The sequence below is a fragment of the Uranotaenia lowii genome, chromosome 1 (assembly GCF_029784155.1).
Source record: "Uranotaenia lowii strain MFRU-FL chromosome 1, ASM2978415v1, whole genome shotgun sequence".
NCBI lineage: Eukaryota > Metazoa > Arthropoda > Insecta > Diptera > Culicidae > Uranotaenia > Uranotaenia lowii.
This window is the reverse complement of record NC_073691.1, coordinates 42,808,072-42,832,623: the sequence shown is the minus strand read 5'-3', so window position 1 is coordinate 42,832,623 and position 24,552 is coordinate 42,808,072. Positions and strand designations below refer to the sequence as shown.

The window sequence follows — 24,552 nt, the reverse complement described above, 5'->3', positions numbered from 1 at the left end:
AAAATAAATTGTTCAGCAACAATACTTACTTTGAGGCAAATATTTCACCCAAAGACTGTTACTCGATTGGATTTGAAACAGAAAAGTTATTGCGGTTCAAAGATTGTATTTTGGTCGAAAATTGTCGTATAAAACGCAATGCGTAAAAAGTACTCATTGCGTATTGGACAAAATTTGCGGCCTTTGAACTGCAATAACTTTTCTGTTTCAAATCCAATCGAGTAACAGTCTTCGGATGAAATATTTGTCTCATTTTAGGCTTTAAGAAAATCAACCATAAAAAACAATCAGCTAGTGATGAAAAAAGTTATTGATGAAAAACCAGTATTTTTCGTTTCTTCCGGGCAAAATACCTCAAAATTTTATTCACGTTTGAGACTCAAGCAACCCCTCCCTATGGTCAGATCTTCCTGAAATTTGGCATGTGACCTTTTGGTAAGCTAATAAATTATTTTGACTTGGAGCGAGTGAGATTTATCATGTTTCATTCTTCCTATACCATGGTAAGTGTACTGCGGTTCGTTAAATTATGAAAAACTACAAAAAATATTATTATGGTAAAGTAGCCATAACTTCTTCAGTTTTCAACCGATTTTGATAAATAACCACTTGGAATCTTTGTTTTAAATTGACGTTTAAGCGCAAAAGAAAATCAGATTTTTTAAATGCTACCATCGAGTCAAAAACTTTCGTTGAAAAAAAATTTTCCCTAAAAAAATGCGTTTTTTATAATTTTTTTCCTCTTAAAGTCACTAATATCAACAATACTGTTGATCAAACCGAAAAACAGTGTTCAAATGATCGATAGAAAATTTATTCACCTTCAATATGCAAAAAAGAGATTTCAAATTACTGTTATGCCGTTCGAGATATTTTAATCTAAGTACAAGAACTTTTTTAATTTTTCCGAAATTTCATATTTGGAGCATAACTCAAAAACGGTTCTACTGAGATTTTTTTGAATTTCATTTTCGGATTCAGCGCCTGATTTTACATTAAAAATGTTGGTCAGTTAATCAAGTTCACGATTTTTTTTAAATTTTGTAAACTAGTGTTATTATTCCAACAAAAAAAAAATAGAGATCGAGGCCGGAAATTAAACAAATTTTTTTTCGATGTCTAAAAGTTAAAGATGATTTTAATAGGTTTTAATTCACTATTCTTCAACCTATTATTGAACTAGTAGAATCAACAATCATTTGGGATTTATTTTTCAACCCAAATTAGAATGGAATAGAAGTTCTGTCGTGTTTCTAATATCGTTGATCGTACTCAATCGTTTAATTCCTTTTTTTAACTTTCGTTTAATAACCACTTTTTTAATTTTCAGTTTTAAGCAGAAGGTTTATACATTAAGATATATAGACAATTTTACATATTCCAAAACACTGGGAAATTAAATGGCTACTGTATGACTTGAACTGCAACATCGGCTGGAAATTCTATAAGTTTTTGTAGTGTTTGAGGTAAGGTTGCCAGATTTGCCCGGATATTTAATACAAAATTTGACAAAAATCTGCTCCGACCCAGTTGCCCGTATTTTATTGAAAAAAGCCCCGATTTATTCACTTTATTTGCCAAAACAAACAAACAAAACAAATTGTTTTGTAAAAATGTTTATTTAAGCGTACAAAAAGAAATTTTTTGAGCAAATTTCAGAAAAATAATAATGAAACGTTTTTTGAAAGCCTGAAATGCAACTTTAAAACTGCTGATGAGTTATGATGATTTTTTTCATTTTTTTTTAACTTGATTTGTGTTGAGTAATTCCTGGGTTTTGCCTGATTCTCCCGGATTTGTGGTCGACAATTTTCGACAATTAAGTTGTTCGGATTTTTCCAAGATTTTAAGATAAAACACCGGATTTTTCCGGTCCGGATTCGTGCTAAGGTTGCCAAAATTTTTACTGTACGTTTCTAGGCTAGGCAAATCCGAGATGTTTTATCTAAAAACCTGTCAAAATACGGACTTATGAATTCAACATTTTTCCACCCATTATTTGGAAAATATCTGGGCAATTTTGACAAATGAGCTTAACAACTCCGGACTTTTTTCGATAAAAACGTTCAATAAAAAACGGGCAATCGTTCACGGTCGGACTTTTCTTAAATTTTGTTTTAAATATCCGGGCTAGCCCGGGTAAAACCGGGCAATTTGGCAAGCTTAGTTTAATCCCTATACTAGAGCAAAAAAAAATCACCACTTACTTTTGTAAAAAAAATTTGTTTGGAATTAATGAAAATGGATATTAATGGAATTTAATGAAAATTTCAGCAAAATTAGTTGGAAATGTAATGTTTAGATGCACAACACATAGTTTTTTTTTAAATATATTTGAGCGACACTTGCGTTATCTTCTTCACTTACTGTAAGTCATTTTTTTTTTAAATCCGGAGCACTTCAGAAGACTGTTCACTGTGTGAGGTGCTCAAACCCGTATTCTTTTCTTTCGGTCTTCCCAAGTTTGCTATGAAAATCCAAGAATTATTTCAAGGTAAGCATTTCTTTCGCTTTACTAGGTCAGTTCAAATAGATGTCCTTATTAGTGACAACGAATTTGAAACTCTTGCAAAATGAATCGATTTGAAGGCGTTTTAGGATTCCTGTCAAATTCTTTCTTTTAGATTGCACTTAAATCTTCATGACCAGCCAATCGACAATTTGCAGGCTTGGCTTAATGATACCGTGAGATGTCTTTTCAATAAGATGTCCTTTACAGTGAAAAAGTTTTTTGACGTGCAATTCGTACGGAAATTTAAAAACTCTGATACGTTACTTGTAGTCTAGTTTTAGAATTTTTAGGTCTAACAATTCAATGGTGCAACATTAAACCTCTTGCCTCAGTTACCTAATTTAAGAGTATAATTTGAAACTTTAACTTATAAGAATTTTCACAAGAAAATGATTGCTGATCCTTTTCTTGGCTCTGAACTCTACTTTTATTTTATAGGAAACTGTCCCTCGAAACTTTATGAAAAATTTGAATTCCAAAAAAAGGCCAATGTAGACACGTCTAATTATGATATGAGAATCATCCGTCTTGATTGACTTTTTTTTGTTATCTGAGGTTTAATTCTGAAATTATTTGAATAGGTAATTTAATTGAGACTGAGTTTTTAAAAAATTTAATCACTATTTCCTGAAATTTTCGACTCGATGATGAGTTCTTAAATCTACAAAAAAAAATAAGGACAAGAATTTTTAAAAATGGAAAAAAAATCCAAAACAATTGCCTAGCTTTCAGCAATGGCATGATGTGTTTTTCTTCTGCTTATTTTCAAACTGTTTGGAGTTTGCCAAACAGCTTCCCTACTGTTTGACTTGGTGTTTCCGAGCAATGATGTTCACCAGGGTGCCAACAAGCTCCACAAAGTTTAAATTATGGGAAAGTACTCATCTGAGATGTTTGCTTCTGGTGTTGTTGTTGTTGTTATTATTATCATTACTCGTCTTTTTCCTACTACGCATACAAGGCTAAAACACTTCTTCAAACTTCTTCGAGTGGTGTGTAGCGCCAGAGTATAACATTTTGTTCGGACAAGTTGGGTTCGTGTTGTTGGTTGGTTTGATACTGACCTCTTTTCAGCTCTAGCGTAACTGGATCTGTCGAAAGCCGGAGGCATTTTAGCACTGCGAAAACACGCGGTCCATTCGATGGATGAAACAAGAAACAAGAGAGAGAAACAGAAAGAAAAAGTAGGTAAGAGAGTAAACCAAAAAAGAAAAATATTTAAAACGATTTAAGGTGAGAAATAGTTGAATTGTAGGTAATCTTTCGACGAGGGAATAACAAAAACGATAAACGTCCCACCGAAAAAAAAGAAACACAGGTGTCAGCTGGTAGTTTGAATGTTGTGATAGTTGTTATTCTTCTTGGGGCTAAGAAGTGAGAGTGCTCTAAGGAATTCATACAATTCGGTTGTTCAACCCAATTTGTAACAGTAGCAAAACGGTTTTGTTGGAAGGGAAAAGTGAACCAAATTTATCTGTGGGAAAATTGATGGTTGACTGTTTTGTTTTTGCTTGCTTGACATCGGGGTAGCGTCTCTAGATCTTGAATCGTTCATTCTCACCGTCTTTTGTGGTGAATCCATGCACATCAGTTCCATTGACTCGGACGATTACATCACCGGCTTCGACCTGCAACGAGAAGAGAAACAAAACGGAGACAAAATGTCACTTCGGTGTTGTTTTTGGTTGTAGTTTTTTTTTTAAATCTATGCAATGACTAGTATTGCTTAATCGAATTTTGGAGTTGGCGTACAGATGGAATTGGCACATGGGAACTGTCTTTCGTCAGACATGGTATCTGATCTAGATAAAGTAAAAAATGTTCAATTAGATTTAGGTACTAGTAGAGATACAAAGTCTTAAAGCCGTCGCAACAAGATTTGGACTTCATTTCAATGAAATGTCTAAAAAAATAAGCATTTCATAATTTTGTGAGGTTAGAACTTTTTTTTTAAATTTGTATATAGTATTTTTCTAGGAGTTTTAATCCTTTTGGATAACCACTATTTGAATACAGTTGAGAAACAGACTGTTCTAAAAAGTTGCATAATGTTTCAAACTGGCCGTGCCGTGAATATTTTTGATTCTAGCATCCTAAGCTCTGACTTGGAGGTTTAGCTCCCAGAATCCTAGACATTGTACGATTCGGGGGCCCAACAAACGAAAATTTTTAAACAAACTACAATCAATATTTTCACATTCGTTCAGCCATCATGTGAAATGTTGATTCTGCATTCCAAGGCCGTAGGAAGAACCAGCTCATGAGGGGTGTTTTGGAGCCAATTTTTTCCTAAAACATGTTTGTTTGCTCTATGCATACATAAAGAAAAGATAAAAATGTGTAGGTTATATCTATTTATTTAGATTTAAAATATTTCACATAAGCAGTTATTTATTTTGAATCCCACCTTTCGAAAATAAGTCCTAGAAGCTACCTTTTTTTAAGTTAGATGAATAAATAAGAGATTTTGAAGGCTTGATTTCAATATATCAAATATGTTTTAAGAGATATCAACTATGTATATGTGATATAAATTTAAGATTTTAGTTTGAAACTTTGTGTTATATAAATATGTATCAATATGTTTAAATATGTAAATATAAATAATGTTAAACAACAAACCAATAAAATATATTTCTAGCTGAAATTTCACCTGGAGATTCAGTACAATTGAGTTCAAAATAAATATTCTGTGAATAACTATTTTAAGATAAAATCTAGATTTTTCATATATCAAAATCCTCAGAATAAATATAAATTATATTGTATTTGTAATTTAATTTGGTTTGTGTTGCCAAATTGACTCTGAGAGAGTGTAAAATTTTAATTTTGAATCAAGAATCTTAATTTGTTTTTGTAAATTTATTTTCGGCATAGCGGTGAAAATTTATATTCTTGGGGAAAGAATACCAGAATTAAATATTTATAAAGGTGGATAGAAAATTTAGGAGAAAATTTACAGATGTTGAAAAGAGCAAAAGAGTTTTTTCTCTTTACTTTTCTATCCATCTCTATCAATTTTCAATTCTGATATTCTTTATCCAAGAATATACATTTTCACCGATATGCAGAAAATAAATTTACAAAAATCAATTAAACGGTAGTTTACTTATCTTAAAAATCAAGAATCAAAATTATGAAACTGCGATCTTTTGCAAATTGATTCCGTGAAGGAATTCTAACATTTATATTTTAATTTTTATTGAAACTTAACTTTAGAGCTGAAGCAGAATTTTTAATTTCAATTCCGAATCTAAAACCTTCATTTTCAATCTGAGTTCAAAAACTGAGTTCTAAATTTTAGGACGATTTTTTTATCTGAAATCGAGATAATAATTTCTATGAATTATGAACCAAAAAGCAAAATTTGTATCAGAACCCTCAACCCTGAATTTTTTGATTTCATTACTATTCTTTTATTATTTATTCATTTGTTATTCAACTTGTGAATCCAAATGAAAATAACGAAGGACGAAACTGTTTCATCATTATGAAATTAATTTGATTCCAATTTTAAATAAGAATTAAAAGAATAATTTTCAAATCCAAATCTTTAAAATGGTTTGTAATTTTGAATATTTTCTTTTCATACTGCGAAATGGTGAGTTTCGGATATGGATATTGTCTCTAATTTAAGTTTGAAATATAAACCATGATTCGAATCAGGATTTTGTACAAACCGATCAAAAACCGAGACTTTAATTTCAAAATTTTCCTTAAAATTTGGGCAATATTCAAGCAAAATTGGAAATTATTCAAATAAAATTATGCCGAGAAATGCAAAATCGTTTTCAAAATTCATAATTTTAAAGACCCAATTCAGGTTTTTGTTTGATTATGCAAATAAAGTGGAAAAATTTGGACAAAATCTGGACAATCTGGCAAAGCTAAGTCTAATCTTGTTAAAATTTGATATTCAGGACGAAATTTTTATAAAACAGTGAAAATTTTTTCGGTAATCTTTAGTAGAATTGTGTACCTGGGTGAAGATTTCAAGGGTTTGGCTTTAATCCAGAGTCGAGATTGTTACTCTTGAATCATTTTAGTCGTTCTCAAAAATTTCATTGCGAAATTGAAATTATGAGTTTGGAGAAGAACATTTCGCTTGGCAGTTCTGGACCCTTAGGCTGATGTCATGCTGAAGCAACTAGCAACGCAACATAACGCAACGTTCCAATAAGAAAGCGTTGCAACGTATTCGTATGTCATGCTGGCGCGACCTGTCGCTTTGAAATTCCATACAAATCATCACTTCTCTACATCTGATAATGCTTTAAATCGTCTCCTTTCTTTCGGGAGCCATCAAAAACTCATCAAATCACGACCCGGATTGCAAGAATGCTGAAATTTGAACCGACAAAACTCCTTGTTTTTTTTGCCGGAACTAAGAATTCTAAAAATTTTCTCGCCGATTAAGATATTTTTTTAGTTTATTATCACAAGTTCGGACAGATCTTCGTACTATTGTGCTTAAAACCCGGAATCACTGCTTCAAATCGAGAAAAAACAATATTCCCATTGGATTTCCTACTAGTCGCGCTACAAAACACACTGGCATCAGATTGGTCGCGCTATACAAAGCGACCAGTATGACAGGTTTATTGGAATAAAGTTTTGTGATATTTTCAACCATGTTCTTTTTTGATATTTTGTCATATACTTTCCATAATTCTGAACTATTTTTATCATAAACTTATTACCATGTTCTTAATATATTTAAGATATAATCTAATCACGTTTTAGTGATATTGAAAGCAGTTTTTTGTTATTTTTAATTTTTTTTCTAACTTTTAGGTTTTTTCTTTATATAAATTTCTTGTTTAAAATTCAACTTTTTTGTTTTATTTCATTTAAATTTTATTTCCAACCAAACCTTTGATAATTAACAATTCATTAAACCCCCAGCTACATATTTGTTTAATTTCAAATCTCATACTCGACGCATGGTTGAAGCAACTTGAAGATCAGGTTAAATCAACCATACACTTTTTTCGTTTATAGCAACACCTTCACTCTCATATAGTTCTAGAAAACTATATTTTCAGCTGAATTGATCGGTGTTTTCACTGATTTCGACTTATGGATAACTTTCTCTAAAACCGGATGCCAAAAAATTTTAACACTCTTTTTGTCACCTACAAGTCAAACCCTTTCACTTGACTGATCGCAGGTTGAAATCGGAGCTAAACTTTTTCCAACCGGTACTAACTCTATTTATTTATTTATTTAATGTCTTTGATAGAAACCATACAGACATATCTTAGACTAAACATGATTTATGTTCTAAGACTACGAATATTATTTCTAAACACTTCTTTGGACTGATTAAAATTAAAAACGTTAGACACTTCATTAAAAACACGACAACAATTATGCATAGGGTTATTTTGGGCAAAAACTGTGCGACTAGATGGTATCCACAAAAAGTTCTGTTGACGAAGACGTCTCGCTGGAGCATGAATGTGGATGCTTTGTAGCAGTAGAGGACAATCAATATTGTTCATCAACAAATCAAAAACAAACATTCTTTGGATGTATATTCGTCTGCGTCGCAGGGTCTCAAGACTTATTAGATTGCATCTTTCGGCATACGGTGGCAGTCGAACGGCATCATTCCACGGCAGTCGACGGAGTGCAAATCGTAGGAACTTCTTTTGTACCCTTTCTAATCTTTCAGTGTGTACTGTTTGATGCGGCACCCAAACTACCACGGCGTATTCCAGAACGCTGCGCACCAAGGCGCAGTAAACCGCTTTAAGACAGTATACATCCTCAAACTCAACAGTGTTTCTACGAATAAAGCCAAAAATGGCAGAGGCTTTTGCGGTTGTGGCGGCTATGTGTTCTGAAAAACTCAGTTTCTGATCAAAAATAACTCCGAGATCTTTAATCGAAACTACTCGTTCCATTTCTGCTGTGTCCATTTTGTAGGCAAAACGAAGTGGAGTTCTAGCTCTGCAGAAAGTTATGCATCGGCATTTACTGGCATTAGCTTCCATCCCATGAGACTTGCACCAGTCTAAAAGTGTCGAGATGTCGGCTTGAAGTGCTGCACAGTCCACTGGTGATTCGATTTTCCGATAAATCTTAAGGTCATCTGCGTACATCAATTTAGAGGATTGCAGTAAACAAGCAAGACCATTAACAAAAAGGATAAAGATTAGTGGTCCTATGTGGCTACCCTGGGGAACACCGGAAGGGACGTCAAATGGCTGAGATCTGATTCTTCGTAGATTCACAAATGCTCGTCGGTTTGTCAAGTAGGAGTAGAGCCATTTTGTAGACCATGACGGAAAGCCATAGCGTTCTATTTTCCTGATGGCGATTTCATGTGGAACTTTATCAAATGCTTTTGAGAAATCTATGTAAATGACATCTACTTGCTGCTTTTTGCTGACAGCGGTATGGAGTGTGGCAGAGTAGCTCATTAGATTCGAGACCGTTGACCTTTTTTTCATGAAACCATGTTGGTGTTCGGTTATTATTGGTTTAGCAGCGTTGTAAAGTCTCTCGTAGATAATTGACTCAAAAACCTTTGACAAGCAACAGAGAATCGAAATAGGTCTGTAGTTCTCCACGCTATGATTGTTTCCCGATTTGTGTATTTGTGTTATAGCGGCCGTCTTCCAAATGCTAGGGAAAATACCTTCGTTAAGTGACCGATTAAAAATGATTTGCAGTGGTTCGGTTTCTAGCAGCTTGTACTAGCGAACTCATGACACTACTTTTCGTCACCTACACGCTCCCTCATTCAAACTCAAAATTAAGTAGTTTTGTTTTAAAACAGCACTTCAGTGGCAGCCCTTAACTTTGAATTCCACTGGGCAATCGCAAAACTAAGTTCTGATAGGCATACTCAATACTAAGTTCGACAGCCGAACTCAAATTTATCTTTTTTATACGAGGGTTGTTTATTTTCAGGGAATTAAAGGATGATTAAAATTATTTGTACCCGGATGTTGCTGTTCCGGTACATTGCATTGCAACTACAGAGCGGTGGAATGTTTTGACACTCTCGGTCAAAGGAAACTTCCGGATGTTATTTCCCACGGGAAGTAAATAACATCCGAAGTTTTCCGGACATTAGCCGCTCACCATATGAATACAATGACGGACAGAATTTTACGCTGGCACGGCGGACATTCTATTATGAAGTTCCTTCATAGTCTTCCGGTAACTGTTCCGGAGTAACCAAATTTTGCGACGTGTTCGTTGGTTGATGTTCCGGTTTGAAGTGAACTCGCTGTGTTTTCATTCCAACAAAGAGAGTTAAATTTTTAGTTCATAAGGTCGTACTCAGCTTTGCTCCCTCATCGAAGGAAAAAAAGGGATCAATTTTGAGTTCGCAGTTCGAACTTCGTTTTGAACCATCGCATGGAGGAAAAAGGGTACTTAACTTTAAGTTCATAGAATCGAACTATGTTTTGAACTTCGATCATACTTTATTTTGAGTCTAAAAAAGAAGCGTGTACAAGTCAAACCCTTTACTTCAGGGGTCGGGGAACTGAATCATTACCCCAAAACATGTTTATTTAAGTTGATATTACCCCATGACAAAGAGCAAAAAAACGTATCCGTAAACACTAAGCGAGCTCTCAAAGCGTGTTATTTGATTGCTTTAGGGGAAATATTTACTTCTGTATATGCCGCTTAATTCATTACTTTCGAAATAAAACCAACAAATTCATAAAATTGCAAAATGAAAATATACACTTTTCACTCACAAAATATTCAATGTTACCCCCAAGAATTACCCCAAACCCCCACTTTTACCCCATTTGGGGTAATTTACCCCGGTTCCTCGACCGCTGCTTTACTTGATCGATCGCAAGTTGGAAACGGAGCTAAACTAATTTCTAGCAGTACTTACACCAGTAGCTCTTACTAGCTAACTTGCGACACTAATTTTCGTCACCTACAAATCAAACCCTTTCACTTGACTAATCGCAGGTTGTAATCGGAGCTAATCTAATTTCTACCGATACTTACACTAGTAGCTTGTACTAGTGAAATCGCGACACTAATTTTCGTCAAGACCTTCCACTTGACTGGTCGCAGGTTGAAATCGGAGTTAAACTAATTTCTACCGGTACCAACGCAAGTAGCTTACACTAGCGAACTCGCGGCATTACTCTTCCTCACCTACAAATCAAACCCTTTTACTTGAATGGTCCCAAGTTGAAATCGGAGATAAACTAATTTCTACCGGTCATAACGGTTGAAGTTTATACAAGTGAACTCACAACGCTCTTTTTCGATACCTACAAGTCAAACCTTTTAACTTGACTGGCCGCAGGTTGAAATCGGAGCAAACTAATTTCTACCGGCACTAACACTAGTAATTTGTACTAGCGCACTCACGACCCTAATTTTCGTCATCTAAAAGTTAAACCCTTTCACTTGACTTGTCGCAAGTTGAAATCGGAGTTAAAATAATTTCTACCGGAACTAACTCTAGTAGCTTGTACTAGTGAAATCGCGACACTAATTTTTGTCACCTACAAGTCAAACCCTTTCACTAGAGGGGTCGCAAGTTGAAATCGCTACTTTCTAACGGTAATAACACTAGAAGCTTGTACTAGCGAACTCGCGACACTTATTTTCATCACCTACAAGTGAAATCCTTTCACTTGGCCGGTTGCAAGATGAAAGTATATACCTGACCAGCTGGCAACTGATTGAAAAATTCCTATTAGTCAGTTATATGAGGAAACACCTGTCTTACTTGTCGGCCACTAATGGGATTCGAACCCAAAAGTTTTCTTGCCGCTACCGGGAATCGAACCCAGTACGCCTGACATACCAAAACCACACTCGCGCCAGCCTATCCGCTAGACCACATCGGCGCTCTGTCAACACGAGCTTCAAGTAAAAATATGTCCAACAGACATGTATACAATTCTCCAAATCGGAAAATCTAATCCACCATTCGCTTCAACCGTTATTAATCAGACTACCAAGAGTAACGGAGCGCAATACGCGTCCATGGACGCTGAACCGTGTTGTTTAACGACTTTACAAAACCGCATTAGATAGTCTGTTGTGTCCTCCTGAGGTATACGCTTGTATCAATAGTGCACCCGGCTGGCAGCATTATTTATTATTCTTTTTCCATCCAAACGCCCTTGGTGGCTGAATAAAACACACTCTAGAGCCGGTGTGATGTATACTTACAGGTGTATCAAGCGATTACATCGAACTTCTGCTAGCTACGAGATTGCTCTCGGTGCAGCAAGACGCAGAAGCAAAAAAAAACACGTGTAGCTTCGCTGTACGCAAAAGTTGTAAAAATATTTTTCATCTCACATCGATGGCGTTAGATGTACCTACTACTTATTTGCAGTGCCGAGGCGATGGTAAACGGATGAACGATGATTAAAGTGACCTTATCCGAGCTAACTTTTTACAACAACGCCAACAACCATTCACTGTTGACGTTATCTTTCGCTGTTTTGATCTCTCGAGGGAAAACTCTTTGATGCAATGTGCGAGTGATGATGATTCTATTGAAGTTTACTGTTTTTTATTCCGGGGCATAGTTTTTCAAATAAAATCAACTTATTTCGTGATTATTAGAAGGGACAACCTTTAAAAATAAATGTTCGATAATTCGTATGTGTATGTTGAGGAAAAATTTGAATTCCTGATAACTACCTTCCGCAATTCCGGTATTGCAAGTAAGTTGTATCCGACCCTAGTCAGAAAGATTGATTTGCGATAATATCCCAGGTCCCAGCCAGAGGAAGAAAGAAAAACCGAACGGTTGGTTCCGTTTTTTTATATAGGTATATTGGTACCCATGTGGTTCGATATACACATGGAGCCTTACTTTGCCTTCCCGTATTTTACTTTAGATACATCAATCACAATCTGCTAAAAAAGGGCCGACATGTTTTGCTACAAAATGTTGCTATACACACATACTTACACATACATAGGTACGTCGACATTGAAGTTCGTCTCTAAAGGAAATTTCAACCGTAGTGAACTCTTTGTTAGTTCAAGTTTACAACGAAAAGGTGTGGCAACTCTGAATGTTATAGGTGTCTAGTAACGTTTATGGTTTTATTTATATTTTCAAAATTTGTTTTTTTTTAAAGATTTTTACTTTGGAAAAATTTGTATTCAAATTAAGGTCTCTCTGTTTTGCACTTGTTTACAATATGTCATACCAATGCTTTGTTTTTTGTTTTCTGATTGGAATGCAGAAATCATACTGCGGACCCGAAGCTGAAACTTTTCTTATTTTGAACAAGAGGATCTATTTTGGACCACCTTGTCTAGCTCTCTTTCATAATGTACCTATGTATTTAATAAGTTATCTGAACGAGAAAACTGTTGAACCATTATAATAAATCCAAGTCTTAAAATTCAAATTTCAATGAGAGAGTAAAATATTAAACCAAAAGATTTTTAAAAATACACAGGACATAATCCTGGCTAAGAATATTCCCCTCCCGGACACTGACTGGGATCCTTGAACCTGTACAAATACGGTAGCTGAAATTGGTTTATATTCTTAGTAAGTAGCTGCGTTCCCAGTAAAATGGCATCGTGTTTCTTCGCTAGCCAGCTCAAAATCCCGGTTTCGGACCGCACCGAGAAGTGCCGAGAGCCTTCAATTTGACTGTCCATGAACCAGGCTCTCTGGCTCTGGGAGCCCCGCCATCCATTCAAGAGTAGCGGCAGCAGCAGTATAAAAATAAACTTTTCGTTGTTTTTGTTTATCTACTAATGGTATGACGATCTGGTGCCGTTTGGTGGTAGAAATTCGAGACGCACTGGCGTCGGTGGTGGCAGAGACGCCCCTGTTGGCGTCAAAATCTGCCGCTGCTACTACTCATTTAGCGCCATGGAAGAACGGCGAAGGAGGACCGGATCTGAGGGGGTGGTTGCCGCATCAGTTTAATTCTAGAATTGCTACTGCTTCGCACAACGAAAACTATGTAAATAGATGTGCCTTCTGGGTGCTTCGGTGGAACTCTCTTGATGGGTGTGGGTGTGTGTCTTACAGTTGTGCAAAACTTTAGACATCTGTCAGATGGAGAAAATTGATTTTAGCGGAAATTGATTTCGTCGAGTGGCACCAACTTCAGCTCAGCTCATCATGCATATGGGTTTTGGTCCTTAGTTTTTGGTGCTTGAGAATAAGGCATAAGTATGTATATCGCTATAGTTTCGACCCGGTTTTCAATTATCCCGAGCTGTGAAATCAATATAAATGATGTCCAAACCAATCATAACTTTTGGCCGGTTGATGAGTGAAAAACACGTTAGCGGGGAAGCTTCCTCGAAATGTAAACCATTAAATTTGGGACATCGAATCCTCGCGGTTTTAAGAAAATTGAATTTGATGTCGACATTGAAGTTAATCTGGGAATGAGGGGAGATAAGGGCATAATGGCCACCTTAAGGAGGACGCTTGTTTAACCATAGAAAGTTACATCATTGATTAGTGTTTCAGATACTGAAAAAGTCTATTTCCTAACTGGCTGAAACTTCAAAAAGAAGATTAAAACGTTTAAAAATGTATTTTAAAATAAGTTCTGAAGATGGTTGAAATTAAATAAGTAAACCGAAACGTAAACTACACGGCAGATAAATTATGTAATCACCAAGAGAAAGAAATCCAAAAACGAGAAAATATTATTAAGTTTTTCATCAATTTTTGGTAAAAATAAAAGAAGACATTTCGAACTCCACGATCATTGGTGTCCATATTAGGATTGGTCGATCTTGGATCGATCTCTGGAAGATCGATCTTTTCAACTACGATTTTCGATTTTTTGGATCGATTCCTCGGCCAAGAAAAAATCGATTAAATCGGTTTAGTTTCGATTCGAACTTTCGATCTTTTTTTCTCATTTAGGGAAAATAAAAGATAATGGCCACCTTAAAAAGGATGCTTACTAAACCTTTGAAAACAGCTATAATATGTGAGTTACACCTTTGTTTCGTATTCAGACACTAACAAAGTATTTCCTTACTGGCTGAAACTTGAAGAAAGTAGTTAAAAACGTTTAAAAATGTATTTTAATTTATTTTTGCCGAAATCTGAAAATAAGTCACTGTAAGGACATAATAAGAACCCACATGGGCCAGTATAAGCAATATCAATCGGGGCACGATGAGCGTTTTTTGCCGTAGAATCTAGCAACGAATTTTATTCAATAAAGTCAACTTAATTATAGAGTTACAGCTTGACTTGTTTCCATCTGACGGTTTAACTATTGGTAAAGTATCGGAGAGATAATCAAAAAACTCGAGTTCGATTCCTGGTCGAGGTGATTTTTTTTTCATTTAGCATTCATGATTCCAGTTATTTCCAAAAGTTGTGGATTGGGTGAAGGGAAGTGTTTGTGTTTGATTGAGATTAAAAATTTTGCTACAATTTGCAAATCTTAAGAAATAACAGCGATTTTCCAAAAACTACTTTTTTCAAATAAATTAATTAATTTCATTTTTGAAACTTTTCTGCATACTTTGTTCGATATCTCTCATACCTACATTAAAATTACTTTAGAAAAATACCATGAACTAATTTCTTTTAATTCCTAGAATATTTCTTGTCAATACATTACATACTTAAAAATATCAAAGCTTTTCCAAGATATTTGGATTTTGATTAGAATTGTTTACTAACTCCGGTTCACCTTACATAAAAGCGCTTGAAATATTTTTCATTTCATATGTAGAAGGATTATACAACTTTGAAATATGTGTCTGTTTTGCACATTTTTAATAAAAAGCAGTTCCCTCTTGTTACAAATGGAACAGATCGATTAATCGGAGATCGATCTTTAAGCTCCGATTTTTTAGATAGATCGATCCTAGAACCGTTCATCTGAATCGATCTTGGAGATCGATCTTTCCCTGAAGATCGAACAATCCTACCATATCACACGGTGGTGCAGAATATCAATGTATTTTGCACACTTACAACCTTTGCTATTTGCGAACATTTCTGCATTGTTACTTTTTTATGTGAGTTGAATAACGGGGGTTATTGGGAAAACAATTATACAACATAGTTTTTTTGGCCCATTAGGTGGTATGAATAAGAAAATAGCAATTGCTTCGATAGCTTTTATTTAGCTCGAACTTTATAATGGCAAAATTTGAAAGGATTTGCTCAACTAGATATGAAAAAGCAGAGTAGAACATTTACTTTTAACCAGCTCCGGATTAAAAATATGCATGCCATTCGAAGTATTTGACTCACAAAATTGCTCGAAAATAGAAAAAGCAATTACTAGAGCTTCATTTCTATCAGCCATTGTCACCCCGCACGACGGTACACGGAAACTGTCAAAAACTTACCGAGTAAGTTATTTTTACGCAACCGATAGTTTTTTTTTGTTTGCATGAGGCTGTGATCATCTAGTATCCGGGCAGTTACAAACGCGTGTATTATGTGATTATGTTGCATGTCTGATTAAGCCATGCAACATAATCCGACCATGAGACATAATCGACATGTGACAGCCTGACCATGGAACATAATCAACCATGTAACATAATCCGACCATGCAACGTAATCGGACCATGTCACAATCTGATCGTGAAACATAAGTGGACCATGTAACATCATCCGATTATGCAACAAAATCCGACCATGTGACATAATAAGATCATGCAACATAATCGAACATGTGACATAATCCACCCATGCAACATAATTGGACCATGTGACATAATCCGACCATGTTACAAAATTGACCATGTGACATAATCTGACTATGCGACACTATCCGACCATGTGACATAATCTGGCTATGCAACATAATCGGACCATGTGACATAATACAACCTTGCAACATAATCGACTATGTGACATAATCCAATCATGCAACATAATCGACCATGTAAAACTATCCGATCATGCAACATAATCGACCATGTAACATAATCGACTATGTGGCATAATCCGATCATGAAAAAATGCCGATCTGCTTGCTCATCGAAATTTTTTAATTTCTTTTGTTCTTATTTCAGATCAGTTTTGACGAATAGTTCACCGTGCAACAGCTGAAAGAGATGAAATTCAAATCCCACAATTTTCTGTAAGTTTTCCGAAATCCTTAAGACCGGAAGTATACCGCGCTTGTCTCAAGCTGTGGCAATCTGTCGAAGACAACGTCGTTCTTTTGGCATTCCCGGAACTTGTCATCGACCTTCTGTTTGCCCTACCGGAACGAAGCGGGAGACGCCGGATGTACAAGATTGTGCTGCGGCTCAGCGCAATGTGGTCGAGCGGGGAATGTTTTGGTGGGTAGCTAGAGAGATGCTACAATTTTTTATGCTTCGATAAAATCATTATGCTATAAAATTTTGGTCACCAAAGCTTTTGTAAAACTTTCATAAAACGTGTTAGCCATTTTTGTTTTTTTAGTTCCGATTCCTTTTCACCCAATACCCATATTTTGGATATTTTAAGAGATTTTCAGTAATTTACAGCTTTGAATATAAGAACGAAGGCCGCCATCTTGGATTAATGATGGCGTCAATAAACAATTTTTTTTCCTTTTACTTGGTTTTTTTCACTCAATACTCATGTTATAGAGATATTAATACCACTTCCGGTAATTTGAAATTTTTCAAAGATTTTAATATATTTTTAAATTAACTCAAGAATAACACACATAACTTATCAAAAATGTGTAAAAATGGGTATTCCGATTCGATTCAAATATGTGCAATCTAACCAGAGCGTGTCCTGTTTCGACATCTTGATGGAGAACTGTCACTTAGTTTTATGGCAATTTTTTAATCAAGCTCTGAGTGCTATTATAAAACATGCAGAAGAAGGCTTGAAGCAAACTTTGAGTTTGTGTTTTATTGTAGATTTAACAGAGCATTCATAACTCTTTCAAAACAACTTATACGGTATATTTAGTAGTAGCTTTATTAGAGTTTTCAAAACTACTTGTAAACAAAAGGTCGAAATAAAAATATTAACATTATTCACGACCGTCATAAAACGAGCTGCACAAAAAATGACATTATAAAACCATAATCTAACTTCCTAATGCTAGTTGGTTTAATCTGTGTTACTTTGGTGGCCTGCAGGGGGACAAATATATCGATCCCTACGAGAATTTGACACCGGATCAATCGAAAAAAGTTGTGCGTTGCTCATGCCCTTGATGATGCATTTAAGTCATTTTTGACCAATCGTTGTATGAAGGAATTCGAAATATTCGTTTCCTTAGCAAGCCTTTGGATTGATCTTACTGGATTACGCTTCACTTTCGTCTTCACCGATTATACCACTTTTAAAGTGCATACAGACCGTGGCCTTCCACTACCTTTCTTCAGTGGACATGGCCCATCAAGGAGAGAAAGTTTCAAGCGGTTGTTAGATGACATCCTACAGGCATTTTTGGGCGAAGAGCAAACTGGCACTACATCCTTTGTGTACATCTTGTCGAGATAGTGTATACTGCATTGTTTACGTCAATTGACAGATGAAGGTTAGAGTTAAAACACTCACAAAATTTTTTTCTCAAAAATGGCCAAAAACAACCCAAAACTGACTCCTAAATATTTTCTCATTGTTTATGGGTCATACTTTAAAATTCTTTGTGTCAGAGATACAGTTTTTCGTCGAAGCTCAAGATTGTGTAGGCTATGCGCTCAAAAACCTAACGACATCACTAGATTTTGAACAAAGTTTACACATGAGAAATATATTCTTTGTCTACAGAAGAAATGATTGAACCAGTTTCTTTGATTGAAGATCTCGTTTGTAATATTAAAATGAGAAAAATAAATGTATCTCCATCCTCAGACGGAATGGTAAATAACTGCATTCTTAACCGTGTAGATTTGCGATTCGTTCTATGGCTTACCATGCGGGTACAGAAAGATGACACGTCCAGCATATTTGCGACGTTGTTGGGTTGATGTTAGTTGATTAGCACCAGTCCGATTGATTCAACCGAACAGTCACGACGAACTCAGAAATGTGGGGCTGGGATGGGAAATACAACAAAGCTAAAAGAGGCGCGGCTTCCCGTCTTCCAAGTTCCGTTTCCACAACGTTTTGGTTCAATTCACCAGCAGTACCACAACATATCACTCACAAAACTTGGAACCAGGTGTTGCCAACTTCTTCAAGTTTCACCGAAAAAAACACAGCTGAACAGCAACAGAAGAAGAAGCACGGAAAAAACGCCACGTGCCCGACGACGTGCCAACACAAAAACACTAGAGAAATTCTTCGCAGAAAAGTCTAGCCATGATGTTTGGGGGCCACCGAATCACCACCACCATGTGTGTTTTGGATAACTCCAACGGCGGCTCTAACGATTTCTTCGGCCAAAGTTTGAAATTATGCTCCACAAAGCAGCTCACAGCCAAAGTAGTAACTAGTTCAAAATCGTCGCGACCTTCTCCCAGCAGATACCGATTGAGGTTTGCCAATATCCATTTAACAAAAAAAGAGAAAAAAATAACTGAACACCTTAGCACCAAACCGTAGTATATCGTGACTCGCGATGAGCGCAACCGTTGGGAAACTGAATCGGACTGAACTCAGTAATGTTTTCCGTCGATATGGCATCGACGGACGAGAGAAGCTCAACAGTTGTAGCTTACTCATACCACAAAAGCGCCACGCGCAACGGCTACCCGCAAACGTGTTTTCCGAAAGCTTTAGGCGCTATGCGCTTGGGGATCGTCGTGGCGCACAGGTGTGCGCAGCCATCTAAGAGAGATAGAGAGACCACCGTCCCTCAAAACATAAACAAGTGGGGTCGTCGCCGTTGTTGGTGGAGAAAGACATTTGCAAAATTCGGTTTTGGGGAGGTGGAGGAAAAATGAAAAAAAAAAAAAAACAAAAACAACTAAAAGGAGTGAGGCAACGCGACGCGCCGGCGAGGACGGAAACGTCTGTCTAGCACCAATACTATGGAAGTAGCGCGATCAGCTGTGAGCAGCATGTCGCGTTTTTTTTTTTTTCATTTTTGGGGCGTACATTTTTCGGACTTGTTGTCCTAACGGATTCCTCAGTAACTAATGATGGTTTGATTTTCGTACTTGTACCAGCTTGCAATTTGATTCGATTTTTTTTTCGGGGTGATCAAACTATCGAGTGCAGAGGTTCACTTAGAAAGATAGAAAAAAAATAAACATATGATTCGAGTTTTTTTCGCTGTGGTCTCCATCGAAAAGTTAGATACAAGAGCCGTAGCAAGGAATGTTGAGGGGACTTCAATATGAACCCTGTCGTTCCCACGGAATGAAGTTATGAAAGATGTTTACTCTCAAAAATTGCCTCTATTGAATTCTACAGATACTTTGAATTTGTTTTAGTTATACTTGCAGAGTATTTAAGGTAGAGTGAGAAGACTTGATCGCTGGGATGACTTAATTCCTCGGCTATATCTCGTCGCCGTTATCTCTTACAACGATAAATATATAAAATATATTTTTTTAAATGAGACAATTTGAGCAAAATAAATAAATTGAAATCTTTTTTCATGAATTAAATAAAAAAAATCGACTTGAAAAATTCATAAAAAATTAAGTGCAATATACAATTCGTTGAGAAATAATATGACCTTGAAACATAATGAACTATCTTCAATTTTTTTAGAATAAGTTCTTTTAAATGTTACATAAATACGAGTAAAATTGATCCCAAGAACAAGGTTGCCGAAACCACAGAAAAATTTTTGATTTTACAGAATTTCAGTTTCACAGAACACAGAATTTTAGAAATATTCAAAGATTTCACAGAATTTTTAAATTTTAGACATTTTTTCAACATTAAATTTTTCATGTCAATATAAATTTTGGAAAATTATCTTGGAATTGGAAAAATATAATAAAATTGAAAACGTTAATCGATTTTCGAGACGCAATTTGACATGATTTTTAAATTATATTAATGAAAAAAGCGTAACAGAATTTTTGGGTAAAATCACAGAAAGCAGATTTTCGTTGGGCAATCTTGCCCAAGAGTTCAATAAGACATTTTTTTCTTCTTAATGAATTGTGATCCTTTCTTAGCATTCCTCTGTTCCAAAAACTTATAACCTGTGACATGAGAAGCAATCAGGCATAAAGGTCAATGGATCCTATATTTATCAATTTTGATTGATTGATCAATTTGTTGCACTAATTTTAAGCTTCAATGTGGTTTATTAATTTTAAAAATCCACTTGCACGTTTTTGCAAAAAATGCTCGTGAAGTTGAGTAAAAATAAAATTAAAAAATGCAATAAGTTGGCTAGGAAACGTCGTAGAATGTTGAAATTTTATGAAAAACGTGTGATTTGAATGCCCCAACAAATGTTCAGAACATCTTATTCATATAAATCCTCATCTAACTATAGTTAAGTTTAGAAAACTAACTTTTAAACAACTTTCAAAATAAAACCTTTATAACTCTGCTCTGAAAAGAGATAGTGTTTTGATGTATTCAACAAAGTTTCATATTTTCACGTATTCTACAATTTTGTAGCATAAAGTAATGCTCTATGTATTGAAATAAAAAAGTTAGAATTTTCATTTTTTTATAGTGGACTTTGACTAACTTTTGATGCTTTCAAGTTATAAAGCATGTTTGAAGAAGCAAATGTTCTGAAGACACTTAAGAGATAAAATGAAAGACAGAGGCGCTACGAAAAAAGTTCCACTTTTGGCCCTTTCGGGCCACAGTGCATCGAGATTAATAAACCAACTTGGTTTAGCAAATCCCTTGAGAAAAACAAGGAAAATGGACGTCCCCTGATTAAAGGATGAAGACTCTTTGAACTCGAAAAAAACAATATTGAATTGTTTTGAAATTGAAATAATTGAGGCCCTTAGGATCAGAGGGGGGAGGAATTACCAATCTATTCTTCATATCTAAATCTATGGTGCAAAACTCATATTTTTAATAATTTTGTCAACACTTTTCGATTTAATTAAAATGATGATGTTATAATTAAAAATTAGTTTATCGCACACTGAATTTGGTTTCTAAATTCTGAAATTTGAAAGATAATCTTCAACGAGGAATTTCGGGCGAATTACGGATTAAACTCAAATCAAAACATAACTTTAAGTTTGGATATGATTCGAATATTAATTTTTATTTCAAATGCTAAGCTCTTGAATCTTATTCCTCTTGAGTATTTTGAAATTTTGTTTCGATTCGCGTCTTGAATACTGAGTAAGGTTTTTAATTGTATAATTTTAATTTTTTATAGCCTGAGTTCTGCGGATCAAATACGAGATATCTCGTTTTTAGCACGCCACAAGTGTGCTACACTTAGAAGCATAACTCAAAAATTCTTTATTTTCATTAAACTTTCTTCGACAAAATTGACACAACATTTATCGTAGCTCAAAGCAGGTAAATTTGTTGAATTTGGTTTAATGATCCTCGAAAGATATAGAGTGCCGAATTTCGGTGTTTCTCGGCTATGATTTTTTCGCGGTCCCTAAGGTGTTAATAAAGGTTACCGAAATTTATTCTGAGTTTTGAAAAAAATATTCTAAGTTTTTTGTGATTAAACCCGAAGAAAATTCAGCAATGGTTTTCTGTGATGCTTTATCCATTAATTTTATCGAAAAGTCAAGACAAATTGATTGTTTCTACAGTTTGATATGGAAAAATTAATTGATAGTGGCAATCTTATCACATTTTTCTAATTAATAGTTAGGAATCCAAAATTTTTAAGGACATGAATATTTTTAATTAAAAAAAAAAGGGCAACATTCTTAAAATCTGTCAATTTTGTGAAAATTTAAAAAATTCTGTGTTCTGTGACACAGATTCTGTGATGAATATTTGCTCAAAACCTTGTAAAATTATAGAATTTTCTATAATTTCGACAACCCTGTTGTTAATCTGAATTTTGAGTTTGAATTTGCAATATTGTAATTAGAATTTTCAAATTTGAAATTTTTAACGACTGATGATTATTATTCTTTTTAATTTAAATTGGCATTTCAGTCAAAAGGAAGCAAACACTAAAATTTACAATTTGCCCGACGTTTCGGCCTTTGGTCTTGGCCTTCCTCAAGGGATATCTAAAAATTATTTTATTTTTTGAAAATTTTTTGAAGTTGTGAATTTTACAAAGTTTTGTCTAATGTTGTACTTACATTGCATTATACTGTATGTGTTCCTGAGTGTATCGGATGTGAGGGGAAGTTTTGCTGGTATCTAACCTGTTATGATAATTGTTTTTTGTTGAATTTTCTATTTGAATATTGGATTTGTGTGTACTTTACCTTTATCTTGTATGTTGTTATCACTATGGTCATAATTTTATAAAAATTTCTAACTGTTTTCTGCGGACACAATTTGTTTAAACCTTTTAATTTTGATGTGGTTTTGTTTACACTTGATGTTGGATTGTGTGTTTGTATGTGTGAAGTAATTACATTTTTGTATTTAATATAGAAGTGTGTAAAAGCTCTTTTTCCAAAATTGATCTTATTTATCTAGTGTGCGTATACTTATCATTCTACTGTTTCAGTCGGGTGGCTGCTCCATATGGGTTGATCCGGATAGAGCCATTGGTTGAGATGAGTTGAGTGTCGGATCGGACTTAATGCCACAAAACTCGAAATTCCACCAGAAGTTACAACGTTGCTAAGCCTAGGGCCAAAATTCACATTACCGTACAATGATGCAAATGATATCCCAATTCTTCATTTGTTGGCTGGAATAGAAGATTTGATCAAAACCCACAAAGACGTTGACGTACAGAATCGAAACAGGTTTCGGGCCGCAAATGCTATAAAAACACATCTAGATAAATACAGTAAAAACATTAAAAAAGATCCAACTGAAAAATTCTTAACCAACGCAAGAAACAACACAACCAAATTTTTAAAACAAAATCCAGAAATTTGCATTCTACAATCAGACAAGGGAAATAAGACAGTCATTATGTATAGAGAAGCCTATGACAACAGAATGCTACAGCTGGTCAGTGACACAAACACGTATGCTAAACAAAACAAAGATCTAACTACAATATTTGAAACCAAAACAAATGATATAGTAAAACGACTGCTACAACTAAAACTCATAGATCACAAAACTGCTTACTACCTCAAAAGCACCACAGCTACGTGTCCCAGAATTTACGGTCAGCCTAAGGCCCACAAGTCAGATCTTCCTTTGAGACCAGTCGTGCCAGCTTTGACCAGCCCAACATACAGATTATCAAAATTTCTTGCGTCAATTTTACTACGATCGATACAATCCGAAACCAACATCAAAAATTCTTTCGAATTTTCTACCGAAATATGCAACACCGTAATCCCCAAAGACCACATTATGGTGTCCTTCGATGTAATATCGCTTTTTACAAATGTTCCCAAATATCTTGTCATAAGCGGAATCATCAACAACTGGGATAAGATACGGGATAATACAAATATAAATCTAGACCTCTTTCTGGAAATAACTGAGTTTTGCCTCGACAGCAGCTATTTTATGTACAAGTCAAACATTTACCTCCAAAAATTTGGCACAGCTATGGGGAGCCCACTATCACCAATTTTGGCAGATATCGTTATAAGTATTTTGATCGACACAGTCACGAGAAACATGACTTACAAAATACCCGTTCTAAAAAAGTACGTGGATGACTTATTCCTAGTACTACCAAAAGACAAGGTCCACGAAACTTTGCAGAGCTTCAACTTATACGATTCCCACTTACAGTTCACGGTCGAAGAAGAAAACGAAGGCCGACTTCCGTTCCTCGATATGGTAGTGATCAGATGCCCAGATGGAAACATGTCAACTGAGTGGTACAGCAAGCCGATAGCGTCTGGTCGAATACTCAACTATCTATCACTCCACAGTCTAAAAATGAAAATAAATGTAGCTTACAACTTTGTACAACGTGTCAACACCCTAAGTAAAAACCTCAGCAAAACTCAAATAAAAGATATAGTTCACCAACAACTCAAAATCAACAACTATCCAACCACCTTGATAAATAGAATATTTCATACTATTACATCACAAGTGGAAAAGCCTACTGAGGAAAATAAAATCGAAAATCAGGAACCAAAAAGATACA

At 35.2% G+C, this 24,552-nt stretch overlaps 1 protein-coding gene across 4 annotated transcripts in view; it reads right to left on the bottom strand.

The window, feature by feature from the left end:
- Positions 1-24,552, bottom strand: part of LOC129744719 (PH and SEC7 domain-containing protein) — a 243,154-nt gene that overhangs the window by 42,321 nt on the left and 176,281 nt on the right. For 3 of the 4 annotated variants that reach the window (XM_055737435.1, XM_055737585.1, XM_055737506.1), the window contains 2 exons: positions 4,074-4,140; positions 3,577-3,630 (listed from right to left, as the gene is read on the bottom strand). In XM_055737435.1, the coding sequence (XP_055593410.1) occupies positions 3,577-3,630; positions 4,074-4,140 (121 nt within the window). Of the gene's footprint in view, positions 1-3,576; positions 3,631-4,073; positions 4,141-18,363; positions 19,020-24,552 lie in introns of those variants that run through there. The other variant, XM_055737661.1, reaches the window with a different exon arrangement.